This window comes from Schistocerca nitens, chromosome 11, assembly GCF_023898315.1.
Source record: "Schistocerca nitens isolate TAMUIC-IGC-003100 chromosome 11, iqSchNite1.1, whole genome shotgun sequence".
Classification (NCBI taxonomy): Eukaryota; Metazoa; Arthropoda; class Insecta; order Orthoptera; family Acrididae; genus Schistocerca; species Schistocerca nitens.
The window spans coordinates 149,788,876-149,810,623 of NC_064624.1; the positions used below are offsets into that span (position 1 = coordinate 149,788,876).

The 21,748-nt window shown below is 43.1% G+C and overlaps 1 protein-coding gene across 3 annotated transcripts in view; it reads left to right on the forward strand.

Moving 5' to 3' along the window:
* The window catches only part of LOC126213328 (peroxisomal carnitine O-octanoyltransferase), a 313,022-nt gene that overhangs the window by 173,769 nt on the left and 117,505 nt on the right, over window positions 1-21,748 (forward strand). For all 3 annotated transcript variants that reach the window (XM_049941018.1, XM_049941019.1, XM_049941020.1), the window contains one exon: window positions 18,887-19,017. In XM_049941018.1, coding sequence (XP_049796975.1) covers window positions 18,887-19,017 — 131 coding nt within the window. The remainder of the gene's footprint in view (window positions 1-18,886; window positions 19,018-21,748) is intronic.

Sequence of the window (21,748 nt, forward strand, 5' to 3'; positions counted from 1 at the left end):
AAGGCAACCCTACATTTATAGTATTTTTAGAGAAAGCTTGTAACAATATTGATATTAATACTCTCTTTGAAAATCTGAAGGTAGCAGAGCTAAAGTACAGGGAGCAAAAGGCTATTTACAATTTGTACAGAAACCAGATGGCAGTTATAAGAGTCGAGGGGCATGAAAGGGAAGCAGCAGTTGGGTAGGGAGTGAGACAGGGTTGTAGCCTTTCCCCGATGTTATTCAATCTGTACAATGAACAAGCAGTACAGGAAACCTGGAGTACAAATTAAAGTTAAGGTAGAAGAAGTAAGAACTTTCAGGTTTGTCAACAACACTGTAATTCTGTCAGAGACAGCGAAAGACTTGGAAGAGCAGTTAAATAGAATGGACAGTGTCTTGAAAGGAGGAGGTAATATGAACATCAGCAAAAGCAAAACAAGAGCAATGGAATGTAGTAGAATTAAATCAAATAATGCGGAGGGAATTAGATTAGGAAACAGTGAGTTATGCCATCTGGCAGTGAAATAACTGATGATGGACAAAGTGAAGTGGATATAAAATCTAGACTGGCAATGTCAATAAAAGCATTTCTGAAGAATAGAAACTTGTTAACATCAAATAGAGATCTAAGTGTTAGGAAGTTTTTTCTGGAAGTATCTGTATGGAGCGTAGCCATGTATGGTAGTGACATGTGGAAAATAAATAGTTTAGACAAGAAGATAATAGGACCTTTTAAAATGTGGTGCTAGGGAAGAATGTTGAAGGTTAAATGAATAGATCACGGAACTAATGAGGAAGTTCTGAATAGAATTGGGAAAAAATGATATTTGTGGCACAACTTGGCTAGAAGAGGGGATCGGTTGCTAGGACACGTTCTGAAACATCAATGTGTGGAGCGGCGGGTGGAATAATTGTTAAATGTTCCTATTATTTATTTAATGCTGTTGTTTGCCGTTCTCAACACTGGCACTCTTAACTACAACATTGGCAACCAGAAAGTGATTAGCAAAACGTGAAGCCTGTAATTAGAATTCCTAGTGCCCGCTTCATCTGAGAAATACATTTATAGCTACAGCTTATAGCTCTGAGGAATTAGGAGATTATCTGGGATTCATAATCAAAAACCATTCTCTCTAAAATGTTCACTATATTCTGAAAAATCACAGACCAAAAAGAATCCACACAATCCAACTACCAGAGCAGTTCAGAGTCTAATGCGCTGATGCAACTATAACTGTTCAAATTAAATGTTTAAGTGAATGCTCGCCATAATTTGATGATAATGTTCATCAAACGCCACGCTAAATAATGGTAGAATGTCTGTCCTGCGGCGGCACGTGAAAATACGACATACGCAAACTAAAGATAGATCATTAACGTCATCCCAAAATTAACACTTCCTGATTTCTGCTTTACTACAGGGGTCTCTACTATTGAATCATTGCCCTTTTTCACACAACTGTCAGGAGACACTAGTTCGGATTTCACTTTAACATTACTATTTTCATGCATATTTACACTTGAACCGTTGTCTGGATTTACAGTTCCTTCAACAGACATAGGTCCTGATTTAGGTTTAACTTCTGTTTCTTTTTGCGGTTCCATTGCCGACAGTCTTTTAGTGCAGGTTAGTAAAAGTTTTAACAGCTTTTCACTTAACTTAGTTCCTTCTGCACGACGTATGGTGTTGCCGGCACGGTGTACCAGGTTACTGATGTGACGTGGCGCGTTGAACTGCAGACGGCACCTCGACAACTGCTGTGTTGTGGGCGTAGCCTGCAACAGCAGACGCGGCTCCGGTCGCTCCGACGGATGACTGCGGTGCGGCGAGACTGACTTCTCGCGATGCCAGCAGTGCCGCTAGACTCAGCGCCAGCTCCGTCAATCCAGATGCGTTGTTAATCCAATTGCGTCGTCCACATGCACACGTAACACTGTCTATCACTGTTCCATTGCTCAGTTGCGTGTCGCATTTCACTTCCGAATCCGAATATTTAAAAATCACTTTCAAATGGATCACTAATTTAGTACTGGAGGGAAATGTGTGGGGTAAAAATTGTAGAAGGAGACCAAGAGATGAATATAGTAAGCAGATTCGGAAGGATGTAGGTTGCTGTAGTCATTCGGTGATGAAGAGGATTGCACAGGATAGTGCATCTTTGAGAGCTGCATCAAACCAGTCTTTGGTCTGATGATGACAACAACAACAACAACAACAACAACAATAATTGGAGATGCCTGTACAATGAGTGCAGGTCATTTTGGACACTTTTTGTACATAATGTCTCGATACTTTAGTGTCAAACAGTTCAACAACAGTGGGATTAATTACGCTTTTTCAAGAATGTGGATCATTTTCATGGGTGCTAAACTGGTCAAAGTGGCGAACTTGATACTGCTTGTCTTCAAAAAGTTTGAGGAAACTATCTGTGCAATCTCAGATTTTATACATTTGTACTCAGAAAGCAGTGCAGAAGTCAAAATTTCATACATAGCACACTCATAATGTGCAGGAATTGAAGCTACAAATATGCATATACTCGAAAGTGTTTCTTCACGATTAAGTTCTAGCTTTGTCATGGAATGAGTGTGACTCAGCCATTTCTACATTTATTTCGTGATAACTCATGTCTCGTGGTAATTTGCTAATGCATTGGGTGCGAAAATATAACAACATTTTTGTTATTTGAGTAGAAAATAATTAAAACAAACATTATCCTTGTCACACATGTACTGTCTGCTTTCTCATTGCTTGGAGCACTAGTGTGACTCCAGTTCTCAGCCGGTAATAAATTTCACACCAGAGTGTGTTGTGACTATATGTAGAAGATTTATTCAAAAAATTCTCGGACATTTGTAGTTTCGCACAAATGGTGTGCCTGAGAGAAATTTGGTTGGCGTACCTGCACACTCCTGTGTTTAATGTGTAACTGGTGGAAGTTTCATTGTTGTATGTCTGTTAGTTATTGTTCAGTACTGTATTGAGTACAACATTGTGTCGCACTGTTTGCGAATTTTGAGATGGCAGAATTAGAGGAGCAATGCGTCTGCATTATATTTTTCATGAAACTCGAGAAAACCTCTACAGAGACACACCAAATGATGCAGGAAGCCTATGGTGACGAGTGCTTAAGCCATACTCAGTGTTACGAATGGTTCACACAGTTTAAAAATGGCCAGATGCAAGCTAAAGATGACCTTCATTCATAATTATCTTCAACATCTACTGATGACGGTCATGTCACAATCATCAACAAAATAGTGCGTGCCAATTGAAGACCGAATGTCCGAGGGACTGCAGAAGAATGTAACATTTCAGTTGGATCGTGTCTTGAAATCCTGACACAGCACCTTGGAGAGCATCGTGTTGCTGCCACGTTGGTCCCGCAGCTTACGAGTCGAGACCAGAAAGACCTTCACCTCGTAATCTGTGAAGAGCTGTCGGATCACAGAAATAAAAACGACATGTTCCTTAAGAAAATCATAACTGGTGATGAGATATGGATCTATGGCAGGTCTTAACAACTGGCCGGTTTTGAGCGCGAGTACTCGCGTCTGCTCAGGCACGTGCTCGCGAGCGGGTGCAAGGTCGCGGAGTAGGGAGGGAGGGAGGGGAGGGAGGGGAAATGCGTGCGCACGTTTGAATAGGGCCGCAGCTTGCCTATTGAAATAGCGCTGACTGTGTAACGTTTAAAGTACTACGATCAGCTCTAACAGTCACTTCGCTGGTTAAGAATCATGTCACATCGCCGTTGTGTAACCCCAACCATGCTTTCGCAGTTGGGAGGAATTGTATTTGTTTACAGAAAAAGATGGTGTTGCAAAATGTTTAGTATGTCACAAAACGCTGAATTCTTTTACGAAATTTAATTTTCAGCGACATTTTATGTTGTACCACGCGAAAGACTACGGAAGTGGAAAATGTGATGGACCAGATCGTGCACAGGAAGTTATTAATGTTAAAAGAAAGCTATCCGAAGAAGATCTGGACGACGAAGGAAAACCAACTGAGGCAGCTCTGAGAATGAGTTACAAAATTGCTTTGCTTTTAGCAAAATCCCTGCGCCCCTTCACAAATTAATACGAATGTAGAGGCACACACTAAGCTAATAAAATTATGTGGCACGTGTACATTCTCCTTTATTTGTTTCAATTGTCGCAGTAATAATTCGTGAGTAATATCCCTGCAGGTGGCCGCGGATTTACATTGACTGGCGGCAGCTGTTGTGTGCCCCACATGACTCTCCCCACTCTCCGCTCTGGTCCGGTAGTGGGGGTAGCGTGCTCGCGCTGCTCCGTGCTCGCGCCTTGCTGCTCACAGCTTGCTCCGCGAGCACGTATGTTGTGAAGCCCTGATCTATGGTTACAATGTTGAGACCGAGGTCCAATCTTCACAGTGGGTCAGAAAAAGTTGCCCGAGCCCAAAAAAAGCTCATCAGATCATGTTGTTGTTGTTGTTGTGGTCTTCAGTCCTGAGACTGGTTTGATGCAGCTCTCCATGCTACTCTATCCTCTGCAAGCTTCTTCATCTCCCAGTACCTACTGCAACCTACATCATTCTGAATCTGCTTAGTGTATTGATCTCTTGGTCTCCCTCTACGATTTTTTACCCTCCACGCTTCTCTCCAATACTAAATTGGTGATCGCTTGATGTCTCAGAACATGTCCTACCAACCGATCCCTTCTTCTTGTCAAGTTGTGCCACAAACTCCTCTTCTCCCCAATTCTGTTCAATACCTCCTCATTAGTTATGTGATCTACCCATCTAATCTTCACCATTCTTCTGTAGCACCACATTTCGAAAGCTTCTATTCTCTTCCTGTCTAAACTATTTATCGTCCGTGTTTCACTTCCATACCTGGCTACACTCCGTACAAATACTTTCAGAAACGACTTCCTGACACTTAAATCTATACTCGATGTTAACAAATTTCTCTTCTTCAGAAATGCTTTCCTTGCCATTGCCAGTCTACATTTCATATCCTCTCTACTTCGACCATCATCAGTTATTTTGCTCCCCAAACAGCAAAATTCCTTTACTACTTTAAGTGTCTCATTTCCTAATCTAATTCCCTCAGCATCACCCGACTTAATTCGACTACATTCCATTATCCTTGTTTTGCTTTTGTTGATGTTCATCTTATATCCTCCTTTCAAGACACTCTCCATTCCGTTCAACTGCTCTTCCAAGTCCTTTGCTGTCTCTGACAGAATTACAATGTCATCGGCGAACCTCAAAGTTTTTATTTCTTCTCCATGGACTTTAATACCTACTCCGAATTTTTCTTTTGTTTCCTTTACTGCTTGCTCAATATACAGATTGAATAACATTGGAGAGAGGCTACAACCCTGTCTCACTCCCTTCCCAACCACTGCTTCCCTTTCATGTCCCTCGACTCTTATGACTGCCATCTGGTTTCTGTACAAATTGTAAATAGCCTTTCGCTCCCTGTATTTTACCCCTGCCACCTTTAGAATTTGAAAGAGAGTATTCCAGTCAACATTGTCAAAAGCTTTCTCTAAGTCTACAAACGCTAGAAATGTAGGTTTGCCTTTCCTTAATCTATTTTCTAAGATAAGTCGTAGGGTCAGTATTGCCTCACATGTTCCAACTTTTCTGCGGAATCCAAACTGACCTTTGCCAAGGTTGACTTCAACCAGTTTTTCCATTCGTTTGTAAAGATCTTAATAAATTGGGTTATGGACCCCAAACCCCTGTTTAAATCAGAAGCCCCCATCCCTGTTTGTTAGGTTTTCTGGCATCTTTATTGTGGCAGGCTCCTTAGTTACACAGTTCCAAAAACTTGGAGTTTGCACCACAATACTGGCTTCACCATCTTTAAAACTCTGTGGCTGTATTCGAGGCAGTGCTCAGCATCAACTGATCTGCTAAGTTGTTTTTGCCTCGTGTGCCGCAGATCTTCCTCGCGCGTCTCGTTGACTGATCCAGTAGTTTGCCCCACATAAGACGTGCCACATTTTAATGGAGTGTGGTACTCACCAGGTTTCTGAGGCCTAGATCTGCTTTAACATTACAAACAACACTCTCTGTCGACAGGAGCTAAATACACCGCACACAATATTTTCCGTAGGTGTTCGGAATGGAAAGAACAACTTGGCTGAATACCTGGAAGTGCACCATGAAATCAAGTTCTGTAAATTTGTGAGTTTAACTCATCATTCTTCAGCAGGTTCCGATTTGAGCACTGACTGGTAATTGTGAGCTAATGTTCTGTAGCACACTGTAAATATCACACTTAATTTATCCATTTCTTTTCGAATGTGAGGCCGAAATTATGGTATAAGTAATGCCATATCTTTTTGAATGCAAGCTGGTATGCAATTAAAATGGACAAAGCCCGTTTTGTAGTGTCCGCCACTAGTGGTCTCACGGTAGTGTTCTCGCTTCCCGAGCACGGGGTTCCAGGTTCGATTCCCGGCAGGGTTAAGGATTTTCACCTGCCCCGAGATGATGTGGCGTTGTTGTTGTTGCCTTCATCATCATTATTCATCCCCATTATGGTCGGAGGAAAGCAACGGTAAACCACCTCCATTAGGACCTTGCCTAGTACGATGGTGCGGGTCTCCCACATCATTCCAATACGCTCTGTCAAGAAGCATGGGACCATTTCCATTCCATGTTTTGTAGTGCTCTCTCTCCATAATAACCATAAACCAGTGTCATTTGCAGAAATGATGGTCAGCAGCACTATGATCAACTCAGAGAGGTTTCCAGTTGTCTGTCTATGACTGTGCTTGCTCTGAAGTGATCTCACTGTGGTGCTACATTGCCTACAGCACCAGGTCAATACTTTTCTTTAAATGTGTGTGCAAAGTATTGTGCAAGCAACATGGTGAACTCTGTAGATTATTTGCTAAAGAGGCCCTTTCCCAGCACATCTTTTGAGGAGAAAATGAGAGTTAAACAGTTAGCCTTGCGGTCAAACGCACTGGCCGGTAATTCATCGGCTGGGGTTGGAATCCCGCAGCTACCATCATCTTTCCCCCCATTTTGTTTTATTCCTCATGATGTGGTACTATTAATTACAAAATTTAAATATATTTAAACACTTCAGTTATTTACACAAGATTAAAATATTCAGTTTAGTTATGATTACTTCTGTTGTAAGTCAAAAGGCTATAACTGTTGGTACTAAAGCTAGTTTATATGAGAAAATTTAGTATAAAAGTGTATGGAAAGAGCTGGAGTTTGATGTTCACAGTGCTCTTTTTTGCTTTACATACTTGTTATTTGGGAACAGTGGCGCGTGGGGGACACGGTGAGTGAAAGAGCAAAGACACATTAATGCATGATTAAAAAACATGGTGAAAACTTAAAAATATAAATAATGAAATGATAATTAAATTGACAGGCGTTGATGTACTTCATTGGGGACATGTTGAAAATGTGTGCCCCGACCGGGACTCGAACCCGGGATCTCCTGCTTACATGGCAGACGCCCTATCCATCTGAGCCACCGAGGGCACAGAGGATAGTGCCTCTGCAGGGACTTATCCCTTGCACGCTACGAATGTAGTGGTGTGGACATGTTGGGAATGTGGGTCTCACGGGGAGCGTGCAAGGGATAAGTCCCTGCAGGGGCACTATCCTCCGTGCCCTCGGTGGCTCAGATGGATAGAGAGTCTGCTATGTAAGTAGGAGATCCCGGGTTCGAGTCCCGGTCGGGGCACACATTTTCAACATGTCCCCAATGAAGTACATAAACGCCTGTTTGCAGCTAGGTGTCCATTTAATTATCATTTCATTTCTAGCAAAGCTGCACGGTCATCGACAGTAACTGTTCTTTCGGGAACAGATACTACCGTCATATATAAATATAAATAATATATTTGAGCTTAGTCCATGTGGTAATATTGCAACAGTATCAAGTTGTGCCTATCACGAAGATATGTTATTGTTCAGTCCAAAGACTGGTTTGATGCAGCTCTCCATGCTTCTCTATCCTGAGCAAGCCTACATCCTTCTGAATCTGCTTACTTTATTCATCTCTTGGTCTCCCTCTGCAATTTTACCCCCCCCCCCCCTTCCCCCCGCCCCCCACTTCCCACCAGTACTAAATTGGCGATCCCTTGATGTCGCAGAATGTGTTCTATCAACTGATCTCTTCCTCTAGTCAGCTTGTACTACAAATTCCGTTTCTTCTCAGTTCCATTCAGTACCTCCTCATTAGTTCCGCAAGCTGTGCATTTAATCTTCAGCATTCTTCTGTAGCATCACATTTCAAAAGTGAAATCACAAAGAAATCCAGACCATTAGCTGCCTACAGGCGTTGACAAATATCAACAGGGATAGTTGAAAACATGTGCCTCGACTGGGACTCGAATCGGGGGTCTCTTGCTTATGTGGCAGACGCTCTGTCCGACCGAGCCGTCGAGGTCACAGAGGATAGTTCGACTGCGGGGACTTAACGTATTTACTCGAATCCAAGCCGCACTCGAATCTAAGTCGCACCTGAAAGTTGAGACTCAAAATTCAAGGGGAGAGAAAAGTTTTAGGCCGCACCTCCGAATCGAAACAATGTTGGTCCATTGTAATATGAGACACAATTTAGGTCGAATGAATGACAATACAGCTATAGTAGTTTGGTTCGAGTTGTAAGCTTAGCAGTTAAGCCATTGCTATGCGTCAGGCACTGCGTCCGTATTTATATGGGTACCCTTCCTTTTTCACGTGCTTTGTCTGGTTTGAATTGTCATCTGGTTTGAATTGATTGCTTATTTTTCTTTGATATGATAAGTGCCGTTCTCTTTGTTATAGGTGTTTATGTCACTCGAAGCTAAAAATGTATTACTATACTGTGTCATGCATTGTTTATTGCATTCTGTGTTTACGGCCTGTCGCGGCTCGTGGCATGGCTTGCTTTTGTGCACGCTAGTGCCGTTTACAAAAAAAAAAAAGAGAGAGAGAGAGAGAGAGAGAGAGAGAGAGAGAGAGAGAGAGAGAGAGAGGAATCGTCTCATTAGCGAAACAATGGCAAGAGAATGCTATTTGTTGTTATTTACACTGCTGCTTTCTTTGATAATGATCAACAAGAACCAAATAATAGACTGCGTATGATAGAAGATGTTCTGAATGAGAGTTTAGCGAAAATTTTTCTCCGTATGAAAATCTTTGCAGACGCCTCTTTAGTACATTACATTCTGCACAGAAATTAGTCATCTTAGATTTAAAAATCTAGTCAATTGCCTTGCTTCAGTTCTGACTGTATCACTATTAGGCATAAGAATAACACGAATATAAACATGACATGATATGTATATTCTTCCGCGTTTGCTGTTGTCTCACTCTAGTTTCGTAGTTTATTAGGCAGACAGGATTTAAATGAGATAGCAGCAAACATGAAAGAATACATGGCAAAATGTTTAAAGTGATTGACATTTCATCAGGCTCCTATTAGCAACCATCTCTTCTCACAGGTAGGAAAAAATTCAGAACATAGAGTTGGCCATATTGACAAACATCCCAAACAGTCTTGCCAGTCGGATTTTCGTAGTACATTGAAATGCTGCTAAATTCGAAGATGAACAATACTTAATTTGTATTTACTTCGTTGGATAATGTATGAAAAGGCATTTGTCGAAACTCGGGGCGGAGAAAAAAACTCATCTTCCACCTTTTTTTTTTTAAATTTATTTCCTGACGCAGAGGTTTTGGCGCCAGTATTTATCTTTTTGCCTGCAAAGCATGCCTGTGTAGCGCTACATATATTCGACGGCAGAAGTTAGTTGTGGCGGCACCTACCAACATTTTACAGAACTTCCGTTTACTTTGCACTCGATTGTAAGCCGCAGGCGGTTTTTTGGATTACAAAAACCAGAAAAAAGTATGGCTTGGATTCGAGTAAATACGATATCTCTGGCACACTCCCTGTGAGACCTAAATTTTCAACTTACTGTCCACACACTACATTTGTAGCGCCCCTGCCCACTATACTCAGTACTCGCGGCAGTCAATCTACAGATTCCCGTAAGAGTTTGAGCAGTGTTAGTGCGTCGGCACTGAAGAAGATCATTGGCCGGTAAGCCTTATCTATATGAAGATGGTAATGTTCTTTCGGACATGTCCAAAAGAACAGATACCATCTTCATACATTTCAAAAGGTCCTATTATCTTCTTGTCTAAACTGTTTATTGTCCATAGTTTCACTTCCATACATGGCATACGAATACTTTCAGAAAAGATTTCTTAACACTTAAATCTATTTTTGATGTTAACAGCTTTTTCTTCTTTAGAAATGCTTTTCTTACCATTGCCGGTGTACATTTTACGTCCTCTCTATTGTAGCCATCATCAGTTATTTTGCTGTCCAAATATCAAAACTTGTCTACTACTTTCCAAGTGCCATGTTTCATTATCGATTCTCTTAGCATCACCTGATTTAATGCGAATACATTCCATCATCCTTGTTTTGCTTTGGTTGATGTTTACATTATATTCTCCTTTCAAGCCAGTGCCCACTTCGTTCAACTGGTCTTCCAAGTCCTTTGCTGTCCCTGACAGAATTGCAGTGTTGTTGCCAGACCTCAAAGTTTTTATTTTTTCTCCCTATACTTTAATTCCTACCCCAGGTTTTTCTTTGATTTTCTTTACTGCAGACTGAATAAGATCAGGGACAGGCCACATCTCTCTCTCACTCCCTTCTCAACCGGAGCTTTCCTTTCATGCATCTCAACTCTTAAAACGGCACCTGGTTTCGATACAACTTGTAAATTGCCTTTCCCTCCCCGTATTTTACCACTGGTACATTCAGAATTTCAAAGAGAATATTCCAGTCAGTATTGTCAAAATCTTTCTGTAAGTCTACAAATGCTACAAATGTGTGGTTGCCTTTTGTTAATCTATCTTTTGAGGCAAGTCGTAGGGTCTTTATTTCCTCGTGTGTTCCCAGGGTTTTCCGGAATCCAAACTGATCTCTCCCACGATTGGTTTCTACCAGTTTTTCTGTTCTTCCATAAAGAATTCATGTTAGTATTTAACAACCGTAACTTATTAAACTGATAGTCCATTAATTTTCGTACCTGTCAGTGACAGCTTTCTTTTGAACTGGAATTATTACATTGTTCTTGAAGTCTGAGGGTACTTTGCCGCCTCTTCCACCAGGTGGAAGAGTTCTGTTATGGTTGGCTCTCACAATGCTGTCAGTGGTTCTGACGGAATATCATCTACTCCTGGGACCTTGTTTCAACTCAGATATTTCACAGCTCTGTCAAACTCTTCTCGCAGTATCATATCTCCCATCTCATCTTCATCTATGTCCACTTCCCTTTCTATAATGTTGCCTTCAAGTTCGTGTCCCTTGTACAGACCCTCTATCCTTCCACCTTTCAGCTTTCCTGGTTGTGCTTAGGACTGGTTTTCCATCTGAGCTCTTGAGATTCATGCAGATGCTTCTCTTTTTCCCAAAGGCCTCTTTAATTTTCCTTTAGGTGGTATTTATCTTTCCCCTGGCGAAATTTGCTTCTAATTGTTTACATTTGTCCTCTAGCCATTTCTGATTAGCCATTTCCCACTTCCTGTTAATCTCATTTTTTAAACCTTTGTATTCCCTTTCACCTACATCATTTATTGCATTTTTACATTTTCTCCTATCATAAATTAAATTCAATATCTCTTGTATTACCCAAAGATTTCTACTAAGCCTTGCATTTTTATCTATTTTTTTCTGCTTCCTTCAGTATTTCATCTCTTAAAGCTACCTGTTCCTCACTACTATATTCCTTTCCCCCACTCTAGTCAACCATTGCTTAATGTTTCCTCTGAAACTCTCAGCAACCTGTGGTTCTTTCAACTTATTCAGGTCCCATCTCCTTAATTTCCTACCTTTTTCCAATTTCTTCACTTCTGATTTACAGGTTATAACCAATAAATTGTGTGTGTGTGTGCCCATGTAAATGTCTTACAATTTAAAATCAGGTTCCTAAATCTTTGTCACAGACCCCCCCCCTACCCCCCCCCTCCCCGCGTGCCAGCAAACACGCGCAAGTGTGTGTGTGTGTGTGTGTGTGTGTGTGTGTGTGTGTGTGTGTGTGCTGGTGGTGGTGGGGACTGTGATGTAACACACGAGACTCGCTTAGTTTGGTATACAATATACAGGGTGGCACACGAAATGTGTTACCATTTTGTTTTTGAATATAAACTTTATTGTCAATACAATCTGAAAGGAACATGTACTACAATGAAGAGCCCTCCATGGAGATTTGTTCTAACTTGGCACATGCTCAATATGTCCACCATTTCGTTTCCTAACTTCCATCAAACAAACTCTGAAGTTAGTGATTACCCTACGGCACATGTCTTCCGTAATTTCACTGCAAGCTTGAAGAATAAGTCTTCTGAGTTCCATTAAACCACGTGGACGTTTCGGGAAAATTTTTTTCTTTAGTTACCCCCAAAGAAAAAAGTCACACGGATTGAGGTCTGGACTATTGGGGGGGCCAATTTTGTCCGTCATTGAAACGACCTGGAAACCTGGCTGAAATGATCCGCATGTCGAAATGCTCGTGTAAAAACTCCAACACAGTGTTTGCAGTATGTGGCCTTGCTTCATCTTGCATGAACCACTGCGTGTTGAAGGACAAGGCAGTAGCAAGAAGCCGTCGAATGAAGCTCTTGCGAAGCACGCTCAAATAACGCTCGCTGTTCACAGTTTCTTCAAAGAAAAAGAGTCCAATAAGTCCTTGACTGGATATTACTGCCCACGCTGTAATCCTCAGAGCATAATGTTGTCGTTCATGAAGCACTTGTGGGTTTTCAGTGGCCCAAAAGCGTACATTTTGTTTGTTAACCACACTGTCTTAATGAAAATGCGCCTCGTCTGAAAACCAAACGTTGTTGAGAGTTTCTTCCCTATCCTCCGCCCACTGAGCAAACAGTAGTCTCTCCTGCTTGTGTTCTTCAGTGAGCTTCTGTGCTCAGGTCATCTTGTATGGGTACATATGGAGGTCACTTTTAAGAACGCGTTGAACGGAGCGTCTGGATATTCCCATTTGCACTCTTGCCTTTCTACACGTTTTCCCGGGACTTCTCTGTACAGCAACTCGTACCGCTTCAATATTCTCCGGCGAACAAACAGGCTTAGGCTGAGAGGTCGCTTCGCTTCCAATACTGTTCCTTCCAGTACAAATTTATCGTACAACCTGTGCATGGTCTTCTTGCAAGAGACCCATCGTGTGTTAAACTGTTGTCGAAAACGCCTCTGAGTCACAACAAGGCTTTTCGTTTCATGAAAAAGTAACACAATTGCCAATCGTTGCTGTGTCGTCAGTCTTCCATTGTCAGCCATTGCTGCTTACTAGAGTCCTGGTGGCAGTATCATGAATTACACGTCATTTCGTAACTCATTTGTTTTTCCAAGCTCTGCTGGTACTGCTGTGGAGATCCCAGCGGGATATCTAATGTGCGTCGTAAATTGTGGAAGAAACAATTGGTAACACATTTCGTGCGCCACCCTGTATCTGATCAGTGTGTGTGTCTCTCCAAAGAGTTGTTAGGCGCATTTTTTCTGACGTTTCAGCAAGGATTTGCAATTTCATTTTTGCATTGTGAAGCTGGAGCCTGACTAAGAGTGCTCATCACGTTTTTCATGCAAGACCCAGTGTTGGCGGAAAGTGTCGGTTTGTTTACAGTTACAAACAAAATAATTTTTAAAGTGGAATATTACATGCTCATTTGATACAGCAGTCGCAAATTACTCTAGTGTGATTTTCATTTTATAATTATGTATTAACGGGGACAGTAAAACATGAAGTACTACAGAATAATGTTGAAAACTAGATGGATCGATGAGGTAAGGGTTGGGTTGTTTGGGGGAAGAGACCAAACTGCGAGGTCATCGGATTAGGGAAGGATGGGGAAGGAGGCCGGCCGTGCCCTTTCAAAAAAACCATCCCGGCATTTGCCTGGAGCGATTTAGGGAAATCACGGAAAACCTAAATCGGGATGGCCGGACGCGGGATTGAACCGTCGTCCTCCCGAATGCGAGTCCGGTGTACTGATGAGGTAAGGAATGAGGGAGTTTTCCAGAGAAACAGCAGGGAAAGGAATATACGGAAGATACTGACAAGAAGACAGAACAGGATTGTAGGACATCAGTTAAGACATCACAGAATAACTTCCATGGTGCAAGAGGGAACTGCAGACAGTAAAAACTGAAGAGCAAGACAGAAATTGGAATACACACAGCCAATAATGGAGGAGATGAAGCTGCAAGAGCTACTCTGAGATGAAGATTTCCAGACAGGAGAGGAATTCATGACGGACTGCATCGGACCAGTCGGAAGACTGATAACTCAAAAAAATTAAGAATAGACAGGAATCCAGTAGCGAGTCAGTAGCGTTACATATTTGACGGTAGCAGTCAGTGCAGTCCAGGGCAGTGCCGCCACTGCTGGAGTACTGGTTGTTCTTAGAGTTTCACTGTTCCCTTTAATACATATCAGTAAAACGAATATTGCACTATACTAAAATACACTGATTAGGTAGAACAGTATGACCATCTACCCAGTGGCCAGTATGTGTAAAGCTTTGACACGGGTAACAGCAGCGATGCATCGTGGTATGGAAGCAGTGAGGCCTTGCTAGGTCACTGGAGGGACTTTGACGCCACGTCTGCACACAGAAGTCACCTGTTGTTGTTTGCTGTTGTTGTCGTCTTCAGTCGAGAGACTGGTTTGATGCAGCTCTCCATGCTACTCTATCCTGTGCAAGCTTCTTCATCTCCCAGTACCTACTGCAACCTACATCCTTCTGAATCTGCTTAGTGTATTCGTCTCTTGGTCTCCCTCTACTGTTTTTACCCTCCACGCTGCCCTCCAATACTAAATTGGTGATCCCTTGATGCCTCAGAACATGTCCTACCAACCGATCCCTTCTTCTAGTTAAGTTGTGCCACAAACTTCTCTTCTCCCCAATCCTATTCAATACATCCTCATTGGTTATGTGATCTACCCATCTAATCTTCAGCATTCTTCTATAGCACCGCATTTCGAAAGCTTCTATTCTCTTTTTGTCCAAACTATTTATCTTCCACGTATCACTTCCATACCTGGCTACACTCCTTACAAATACTTTCAGAAACGACTTCCTAACACTTAAATCTATACTTGATGTTAACAAATTTCTCTTCTTCAGAAACGCTTTCCTTGCCATTGCCAGTCTACATTTTATACCCTCTCTACTTCGACCATCATCTGTTATTTTGCTCCCCAAATAGCAAAACTCCTTAACTACTTTAGGTGTCTCATTTCCTAATCTAATTCCCTCAGCATGGCCCGACTTAATTCGACTACATTCCATTATCCTCGTTTTGCTTTTGTTGATGTTCATCTTATATCCTCCTTTCAAGATACTGTCCATTCCGTTCAACTGCTCTTCCAAGTCCTTTGCTGTCTCTGACAGAATTACAATGTCACTGGCGAACCTTAAATTTTTTTATTTCTTCTCCATGGATTGTAATAGTTTCTCCAATTTTTTTCTTTTGTTTCCTTTACTACTTGCTCAATATACAGATTGAATAACATTGGAGAGAGGCTACAACCCTGTCTCACTCCCTTCCCAACCACTGCTTCCCTTTCATGCCCCTCGACTATTATAACTGCCATCTGGTTTCTGTACAAATTGTAAATAGCCTTTCGCTCCCTGTATTTTACCCCTGACACCTTTACAATTTGAAAGAGAGTTTTCCAGTCAACATTGTCAAAAGCTTTCTCTAAGTCTACAAATGCTAGAAACGTAGGTTTCCCTTTCCTTAATCTTTATTCTAATATAAGTTGTAGGGTCAGTATTGCCTCACGTGTGCTAACATTTCTACGGAATCCAAACTGATCTTCCCCGAGGTCCGCTTCTACCAGTTTTTCCATTCGTCTGTAAAGAATTCGCGTTATTGTTTTGCAGCAGTGACTTATTAAACTGATAGTTTGGTAATTTTCACATCTGTCAACACCCACTTTCTTTGGGATCGGAATTATTATATTCTTCTTGAAGTCACCGAATTCCCTATAAATTCCAGGGAGGCGGGTGATAAGCTCTGATGCCACATTCAATCACAGCCCAGGTGTGTTCGATCGGGTTCACACCTGGCAAGTTGGAAGGGCTAGCACATCAATTCAGCCTTGCCACTGTGTTCCTCAAACCACTCCGTCACGCACCTGACCTTTTGACACGGCGCATTATCTTATCGAAAAATGTCACTGCTGTCGGGAGGTGTGTGTGATCTGCGAGCAGTGTAAAATACCCCCTGGCCATCACGGTGTCTTGCACACGTTCCAGTGGACCTACGGATGACCGTGTGAATGTTCCCTGGAGCATAATGGAGCTGCGGCCAGCTCGTCTCTGTTCCACAGTACCGGTGTCGGAGCTTTCTCCCTGTACGACATATTCGTGCCCTCTCGTCAGCACAATGAAGAAGGTATCGGGATTTGTCAGACTGTGCAGTGCTCTGCTACTGCACCGATGTCCAGTGCCAATGCTAATGCTCATGTGCCCATTTCAATCATAGTTAAAACGATGCCATTGGAGGAACATCCGCAACTGAGAATGAGATTTTCACTCTGCAGCAGAGTGTGCGCTGATATGAAACTTCCTGGCAGATTAAAACTGTGTGCCGGACCGAGACTCGAACTCGGGACCTTGCCCGCGAAAGGCAGTTTTAATCTGCCAGGAAGTTTCATATCAGCGCACACTCCGCTGCAGAGTGAAAATCTCATTCTGGAAACATCTCCCAGGCTGTGGCTAAGCCATGTCTCCGCAATATCCTTTCTTTCAGGAGTGCTAGTTCTGCATGGTCCGCAGGAGAGCTTCTTTAAGGTTTGGAAGGTAGGAAACGAGGTACTGGCAGAAGTTAAGCTGTGGGGACGGGGTGTGAGTGGTGCTTGGGTAGCTCAGTTGGTAGAGCACTTGCCCGCGAAAGGGAAAGGTCCTGAGTTTGAGTCTCAGTCCGGCACACAGTTTTAATCTGCCAGTCTGCCAGGAAGTTTCATCCGCCACTGAGCATTATACCAGAGGTTGAAAATACTGATTCAGTTGTAAAGTTCTTTTATTATCACACGACCAGTTTTGGACTCCTATACGCCCATCTTCAGGTGTTGTACTTGAAATAGGAAGAGATGGGAGGTAATTTTCTCATGCAGCAACACACATAAAAAACAAAACAATTCATAAATAAAGTCTTAAAAAACTTAAAAAAAGCATTAAAAAACCCCCTGTTGGGCTAGATGCTGTGAAACGTATGTCAATGCGAAAGTGACACCAGACAGTAATATGGATGCCTGCCCGGGTAGGGTAGTATACAGATAATACCAGAACACTTACAGAATGAGATTTTCACTCTGCAGCAGTGTGTGCGCTGATATGAAACTTCCTGGCAGATTAAAACTGTGTGCCGGACCGAGACTCGAAGTTGGGACCTTTGCCTTTTGTGGGCAAGTGCTCTACCAACTGAGCTACCCAAGCACGACTCACACCCCGTCCTCACAGCTTTACTTCTGCCAGTATCTCGTCTCCACCTTCCAACTGGTAGAGCACTTGCCCGCGAAAGGCAAAGGTCCGAGTTCAAGTCTCGGTCCGGCACACAGTTTTAATCTGCCAGGAAGTTTCAGGACACTTACACTTGGTGTTTTGGCCCCCAGAATGCCACGGTGGACGTGTACTAGGCGTGGTGTGCTACCTGTGAGCGTAGAACAGGGAGTAGTGGATGTGGACGAGAAAGCAACTGGTAAACCAGAGTGACAAAATCAGTTGCTACCTCTTTTCCATCTGCTGCTTCCTGTTCTGCACTCACAGGTAGTACACCGCGCCTAGTACACGTCCGCTGTGGCGCTCGGGGGGGGGGGGGGGGGGGGGGACAGCACCGAGTGAAAGTGTCCTGGTATTATTTGTATATTCACCTATCCAGGCAGTAGTCCGTCATACTGTCTGGTGTCACTTACGCGTGGACGTAGGTTTCGCAGCACCTAGCTCGACCAGTGGTTTTGAAATGCTTTTTAAAACTTTTTTATGAAATTTTTTGTTTTTTCTGTGTGTTGTTGCGTGCGAAAATTATCTCCTGTCTCTTGCTATTTCCAGTACGACACCTGTAAATGGGCTTATTAGAGCTCAAAACCGGCCGTGTGATAATACGAGAACTTAACAACTGAAGCAGTATTTTCAACCTCCGGTCAATCGTAGTTGACGATGTCATGGCGTTAACATTGGCACACGTGCGGATTTTCGGCTGGGGAGACCCACTGTTAGGAGCATTCGGTGCACTTTGTGTTCGGCATTAAAGTCTGGTGTTAGTTTCGCCACAGTTCACTGCCTGTCCTATTTTACCAGTCCATCAAGCCTACTGTGTCTGACATCTGCAAGTGGCATGGCACCCAACCCCGTGACGTCCAGATGTAGTCTTACCTTGTTTTCACCACCTGTTGAAGGCACTCTCCTCGGCACTCCTCGAACCCCCGAGTCGTGCAGTTTCCAAAATGCCCCTGCCGAGCATCCGGGCCGTCACGATCTGTCCTCAGTCAATCTCGGATAGTTCGCCCACCTTCCCCAATCTACCCGTAGACAGCGCACTCACTGATACTAAGTGCACCAACATTTGTCTGCCTAGTAGTCAGTCCTCGCCATGTGACGATGCTGTCACCTGGACGGGTGTATATCGATATCAGGTTGTTGGTTATAATGTTCTGGCTGATCAGTGTTTATAGAGTATTCTGTTTTTAATCACATGTATTGAATACCTTGGTCTATTGCACTACAATGCACACCTACTATTACTGTAATTTCTGCAGAACATTCACAATCCAGTATAACAAACTGGATCCTGTCGTTCAAATATATCTCGGACCAGTTATACATTTCCAAAGATACGTTGTGCTGATGGTCCTGAATTCCTCTTTGCAGCACTGGGCGGTGTGCGTGACGTATGAGCAGTACTGTGGTTTTGGGAAGGAGTTCATGCAGGCGCACCGCCTCCACCCAGACTCGTGTGTGCAGATGGTATTGCAGCTGGCCTACTACCGACTACACAACAGGTAATATCTCTCTCTCTCTCTCTCTGCTTGCCTGCCTGCCTGTGTCTCTCGGGAATCTGGAACTTGTTTTCCAAGTTCTGACTTAAGATGTGGTCAGTGACTGCTGTAGCAGTCCACTGTGTCTGACTGTGTTTGGCTCATTTGGGTACTAAACTCCAGCCATTTGGCTAGAAGTTCTCCAGGGTGAAGAGAATTGACACGGTGTCGATTTAGAGCAGAGAGGGGGGTGTCAACTCCACAAAATTTTCTAAAATACACGATGGTCAGAAATGCACCGTAGTGAGACTACAGGCTATAAGACAGGGGTGCTCAACCTGTGGCCTGCATGCTGCAAGGAGCCCAAAACAAGTCAGTGCAGTCCAGGAAGTAAGCACCTATCACATGATTAGGGGGAAAAAAATTCCCATAAAATTTTGAAAAGTAAAGTTATAAAATCTCATATATAAATTCTCAAATTTGCATTTTCAAAATAGAGGATCATAAATTAGTTACATCTGTTAACTGTATACCTCAGAACATATCTTGTTTTTCTCCTCAGCTGTTATTGTCAGTGTTAAGTACACACATCAAAAAAAGTTTTGTGTCACCTCGGTTCCGGAACCTGCACAGAAAATTGGAATAGAGATCAACATAAAAATCATTTCTGCCCTTTTTATTGCTTATGAAAACCGCAACATTGCATGTTGTACCACCATACTGCAAGGCCTTCAGAGGTGGTGATCCAGATTGCTGTACACACAGTTACCTCTAATACCCAGTAGCACATCCTCTTGCATTGGTGCATACCTGTATTCATTGTGCCACACTATCCACAAGTTCATCAAGGCACTGTCGGTCCAGATTGTCCCACTCTTCAACGGTGATTTGGCGTAGATCCTTCAGAGTGGTTGGTGGGTTTCATCGTCCATAAACAACCCTCTTCAATCTATCCCAGGCATAGGGTTCATGACTGGAGAACGTGCTGGCCACTCTAGTCGAGGGATGTCGTTATCCTGAAGGAAGTAATTCACAAGATGTGCACGATATGGGCGCAAATTGTCATCCACAAAGATGAATGCCTCTCCAATATCCTGCCGATATGGTTGCACTATCGGTCGGAGGATGGCATTCACGTATCGTACTGCCGTTATGGCGCCTTCCGTGACCACCAGCGGCGTACGTCAGCCCCACATAATGCCACCCCAAAACAGCAGGGAAACTACTCCTTCCTGCACTCGCTAGGCAGTGTGTCTAAGGTGAAGGTGTTCAGCCTGACCGGGTTGCCTCCAAACACGTCTGTGACGTTTGTCTGATTGAAGGCATATGCAACACTTATCGGTGAAAAGAACATAATGCCAATCCTGAGCGGCCCATTTGGCATGTTGTTGGGCCCGTCTGTACCGCGCTACATGGTTTTGTGGTTGCAAAGGTGAACCTCACCGTGGATGTTGGGAGTGAAGTTGCGCATTATGCAGCCTATTGTGCACAGTTTGAGTTCTAAAACGACATCCTGTGGCTGCACGAAAAGCATTATTCGACATGGTGGCATTGGTGTCAGGGTTCCTCCGAGCCATAATCTGTAGGTAGAAGTCATCCCGTGCAGTAGTAGCCCTCGGGCAGCCTGAGCGAGGCGTCTCATTGACAGTTCCTGTCTCTCTGTATCTCCTCCATGTCCGAACAACGTAGCTTTGGTTCACTCCAAGATGCCTGGACACTTCCCTTGTTGAGAGCTCTTCCTGCACAAAATAACAATGCAAACATGATCGAACTGCAGTATTCACCGTCTAGGCATGGTGGAACTACAGACAACACGAGCCTTGTACCTCCTTCCTGGTGGAATGACTCGAAATGATTGGCTGTCGGACCCTCTCTGCCTGGTAGGACCTACTGATGCATGGTTGTTTACATCTTTGGGTGGGTTTAATGACATCTCTGAACAGTCAAAGGGAGTGTATCTGTGATATAGTATCCACAGTTAATGACCTCAGCAGTTGAGTCCCATAGTGCTCAGAGCCATTTTAAGTATCCACAGTAAACATCTATCTTTAGGAGTTCTGGGAACTCGGATCATGCAAAACATTTTTTGATGTGTGTATATTACATCCAAATGTGCTCGTCTTCTTCCAGTGTGGCCTATGTAAACTAAAAGGTTGGACACCCATGCCGGGGCGGACAGTTCAATCTCGCGCCTGGCCATCCTGATTTAGGTTTTCCGTGATTCCCCTAAATTACTTCAGACAAATGCTGGGGTGGTTCCTTTGAATGGGCATTGTCGACTTCCTTCCCATCCTTTCCTAATCCGTGAGACCAATGACCTTGCAGTTTGGTCTCCTCCCCAAATCAACCACCCAATTTTCCTACCATCAAATTCCAGTCCCCCATTACAATTAAATTTTCATCTCCTGTAACTATCTGAATAATTCCTTTTATCTCATCATATGCTTCTTGAATCTTCTCGTCATCTGCGGAGCTAGTTGGCGTAGAAACCTGTACTACTGTGGTAGGTGTGAGCTTTCGTGTCTATCTTGACTACGATGATATGTCCACTATGCTGTTCATAGTAGCTTACCCACGTTCCTATTTTGTTATTATTAAACCTACGCCTGCTCTACCCCAATTTCATTTTGTATTTATAACTCCATGTTCATCTGACCAGAAGTCATGTTCCTCTTGCCCTGAACTTCAGTAATTCCCACTGTATCTGCCTTCAACCTATCTATTGCCACTTTTAAATTTTCTAACCTACCTGGGC